The 4,662-nt window shown below is 41.7% G+C and overlaps 1 protein-coding gene across 1 annotated transcript in view; it reads right to left on the bottom strand.

Annotated features, from left to right (window-relative positions):
• lrif1 (ligand dependent nuclear receptor interacting factor 1) overlaps positions 1–4,662 on the bottom strand; it is a 6,946-nt gene that overhangs the window by 1,187 nt on the left and 1,097 nt on the right. Inside the window, exon 2 of the mRNA XM_035656819.1 lies at positions 1,686–3,330. Coding sequence (XP_035512712.1) covers positions 1,686–3,330 — 1,645 coding nt within the window. The remainder of the gene's footprint in view (positions 1–1,685; positions 3,331–4,662) is intronic.

Raw genomic sequence — 4,662 nt, 5'->3', positions numbered from 1 at the left:
AATGCTGATGTTTAGCAGGTAATGCTAACAGTGTTCATTATCTTTGTTTAATGAGACATTTACTAATTAGCTCTGCACATAAAGTGCAGCGGAGGATGATGGGAATGTTGTATGTTTTGCAGGTATTTGGTCAAAGTCACACCGCTGAAAAAAACTTTTAGTGACCCCACAAGGATGGGGTTCATTTTTATTGACATCGATACCACTGTCTATAGCTTTCTATTTATTTGGTGGAAAGATGACACAACAATTAATTCTTAACATAACTGGTATTTATTTATTTTTAATTTCTTTTATTGCTCAACTGTGAGACTGATTTCTGAAAAGAATGAAATTTACAATTCTGTGCAGTTAAAATATCTTAAAGGACAATTGCGGCGCAAAATGAACCTGGGCGTTACATAGACCAAGCTTTATTTACCCCGAGTGTCTGTTCGTCTGGATCATGCTTTCATGTCTAATCGCAGCTGACCAGTTTTAGCACAAACCCCGCTAATGCTACCCGTATACACTGCTAGTCCCCAACGGGGCACTTAGTAAAGTGAAAAGAAAGCTTATTTCCTATACACACTTACAAGGGCTTCAAATAGCAACCACACCCTTACACAGTACATAATCGAGGGCCTACTTGTAACCGACAGCCATTGAGAACTTTGGAAAGTGTACCCAGCACATCTATAAAAAAGATTGTTACGAACAAACAGGTAGCCTCACGTAACACGCCGGGCGCCATCTTGGGAAAACAGTCGTGACCCAGTCCAACTCTCTTGAGAATGTGACTTGAACGATCTCACGTGGACTCACGCTGTTCGCACGGAGAGAACACTGACTACGAAACTAGAAACTAAACACTAAACTCGTTATTTGCTTTGCTTCCTGCTAAAGTCACGCCCCCTTTTGCAGTAAAGCTTAGGCAATACCTTCATTAAAATGGTAAAAACAATAACTCTCGGTCCTCCCGGTTTGGTCGCCGCTCCAATTTATTTTCGGGCGACAATGAAAAAAGTTTCTAGTACAGCCCTGTTTATCCAGGAGGAAATCTTCAGACTGTACAAAACACTGCCTTCTTGGGTTCACGAGCAACACGTCCACTCCTCTTCGGTGCCCATAGCATTCAACAATGCCGTAGTACAGTTTCCGATACGGGCTGCTGTTGCCGGCATTGCACCTACCGGTAGCTTCTCCTTCTTCGTAACGCCCTTTTCAACCGGAGCTCACCGCGGCTCCTTCGTCTGTATAGCTTCTGGCTCGAAAAGAAAGGACGTCCATCAACTGGAAAGGGCCGTTTTCCCACTGTCTTCAAATGTCGGCTTCTGAATACATACCCATCTCCTTCAGTGGTGTATCCTGTGGAACACTGAGACTAGTAGTGAGTCTCTGTTCGCGTTCAGACGCCCCTGCTCTCTTTCCCCTGCAACCAAGCGCGAGTTCACCCGCGTAGATCCGACGTTATACCGGTAATTAGCGTTTGTCGCCTAAAACTGGTCACGTGCGATTAGAATGAAAACATATCCCAGAGAACAGACCAACTCGGTAAATAAGTGTTATTAACCCCAGGTTCATTTTGTGCCGGAATTGTCCTTTAATATCTGCTGTTACATGATTCCCTGCTTGAAAACAATTCTATTAAAAACACTATTAAAGAGTATTCCAAAGTAATGATCAACAGAAGTTCGTTCACTCACCTCCGTTTTGTGGGTGTTCTTCTCTATTCCTGAGCATATTCCACTGCTGGGATCAGCTGGACGTTCTGTTTCTACATTAACTTCCATGCTGTCCAGCTGTTGGGTGGGGTTGCCCTGCTGACTGTTGATGTCTGAGCCCTCATTATCAGGCATGTTGACCACTGCTGAACCACCAATGTGTGTATGATTTTCATCTGTGCTGACTAACGTGCTCTGGCCAGGTTTTCTTCCTCTATGAGGGGAGACTTCATCTCTGCCATCGCTGCCAGTTGTACCATCCAGACTCTTTTGTTCCGTCACCCTGTTTGAGCTGCTCGTGCCCTTCTGCTTCACAAGTGCGCTTTGTGTTTTTAGTATCAGATCTTGTGCTGACTCAGATTTGGGCGGAATATAAGAAACAAATATGACATTGTCTTCATCTACCTGAGCTGTCGTATTAACTGATGCTGCTTGTTGAGACGGGTCATCCTGAGCATCATCATCACAAAGGTCAATCACTTCCTCTGACTCGTCTGGAATGATAATCTTGAGGTCCTGCTCTATTTCAGGTGCCACCGGCTCAGGTGATTGTTGGGATGAAGATACCATGGTTTTGTTGAATTCATAACATTTTGGTGATAGTGTTGGTCGGTCGCTTTCTCCCATTTCAAGTGTCAGGTTGCGCTTTTTTGAAACAAAAAACACCTTCCCGTTGCACATGACCAAGGCGTTTTCCTGCCCTTGTCCACCTTCTCCCAGACTCGACTGAGATACTTGTTTTGTAATAACATCACAGTGCTTGCTGGCATTTTCTCTCTCTGCAACAGCCCAAAGAATCTCTGAAGTGACAGAAGGAGAACTGAGAGGATCAAGAGTGGGAGGCGATGAGCTGTCCTCTTCTTCAATTATCCACTTTATGGGGCTGTTGGGCCTCTGTGAAAACTTTGGTATCAGTTTTAAATGTGGTTTTGATCCTTTCGATGGGAGTCCACATGATGTTTTACTTGATGTCCTGGAAAGCAGCTTTAGTGGGCGAGGTGCAGAATCACTTGGTGGAGTAACGCTTTGATTCACTGTTGTGATAGGTGACACGTAAACCACATTGGGCAAGCCTGAACCTGGAGAGGAGCTGACTGGTGAAGTAAAAATCTGTTTCTTGATAACTGGAGGGAGTTCAGATACTGGGACTGTTCGGACTTGTGCATTGGGGGGAATCTGGAGGTACTGTCCTATGGGGAGTGCTGGAGATTTCACCGTCACTGGGAGCTGGCTTGGAAGTCTCACTGACTTCTCACAGTTTGTTGCAGGTGTTGCCATTGGAGGTAATTTGGCCATTAATTTTACAGCCTGTTGCTGTAGTGGATGCTTGTTTAGTGAATTACGAGGATACAGATCTATGTGATTAGACGAGGCATTCACAAAGGAAACCGGTTTCCTGCAAACCTGCTGAGTGGCAAAAGGATTGAATGCTGCCTTTTTTACTATGTGCACAGGTGCTGAGGCTATATTTATTGTTGCAGCTTTATGTGGCGCAGGATCCATTCTGGGTTTGCTTATTTGAGTTTGGAAAAACTGTCCATTGTCTATTTGTACAGGAATCAGTTTCATGATGTTCTTTCCATCGGCTCCAACAGCAGGCATTGCCTGGTAGAAGACACCGGTGCCACTGAGAGAAAAGACAACAGAGCACAGACAGATTTCAGTCAAGAACAGGGATTTTTGGTACTGTAACTGACAGTTTATGGTATTACACAATAGGGCTGTGTATTGGCGAGAATCTGCTGATACAATACGTATCATGATACAGGAGAGTTACAATTCAATTCATACTGTAAGCAGGGCGATATATTGTATCCAACATCATAGCCCTCAGTTAAGGTTTACAACACTGCTGTCTCGAAGTTGGGGGTTTAAACACAAACATTGATATGGTTTTTTTCAAGAATCGCTACAATATCACAAAACTAAATATTGTGAAAGCATTTATATGGGATTCCTACATTTTTTCAATATTTGTGTAGAGCCAAGTTATTGTTATTACCATCAGTTACAATGAGGCTTAAAGAAATGAAAACAGAAGAGTTTCTTTGGTTTAACAAACCCTTTATTATACTTTCACAAAATATTATGTATCTAATATATTTTTTAATAACACTACTACGTGTTATTACTACACTATTTTTGTTTTAAAATATCAATAATATGATAGAATTAATTATTTTTTTTAAATAACTGCAGATAAGCAAATGTACCTGGTATGATAACCATCAATTTTCTTACCATGGTATCGGTATACCGCTGTAAACCTACTCAACAACAGTAAAGATTAAAAGGTGAAGACATACTTAAAGCAACACATTTTTGTCCATTATGTCAAATGGCAAATGACATTCCTAAACACGCAGGTCTAAATCACAGGTGTAAATGAATATGGCTGAATTCTATTTGGCTTCTTCAGTTTCATGGTCCAGGTTAGCAGTTAGCTCACTGTCACACTGTCATAACTTACTGGGAGACTCAAACAGAACATTACATAACATTGTGGCTTATGCTTTCATCCAAAGCTACAAACAATAAGTGCATACAACCATGTACATCAACCTCATTAAATGCTACAACAGAGCCCTCCCTAATGTTAATAGTAACACCTGTGCTATGCTATGATAAGTCAAAATGTCTGCTCTGAAAAAGGCCTAATTCATGTCTGTGTGTTAATCCTTTATAGGGCACTCATTGAAATACTTCAACCCTGAAGTGGCATTGGTGGATATAAGAAGACATTTTTTCTGAAAAGTTCAGTTTTAGGCTGAAAATCAAAGTCAATGATGTCTAGGTGGGCAGGCACAACAACAGTCAGCAGGCTTCCTCTTCCCATAGAAGGACTGAGGAGCAGACAGCTGCTTGCAAAAAAAATATCACACATCAAAAAACTATAAAAATGTAATAAATAAGCAAATCAATCAAGATCAAGCACTTTTTGAGTATTTGGAAAATCATT

Source organism: Morone saxatilis, unplaced genomic scaffold (genome assembly GCF_004916995.1).
Source record: "Morone saxatilis isolate NCDOM2014 unplaced genomic scaffold, NCSU_SB_2.0 Contig15, whole genome shotgun sequence".
NCBI classification, from domain to species: domain Eukaryota; kingdom Metazoa; phylum Chordata; class Actinopteri; family Moronidae; genus Morone; species Morone saxatilis.
The sequence above is the reverse complement of the archived record's forward strand: the minus strand, read 5'-3'. Positions and strand labels throughout refer to the sequence as shown.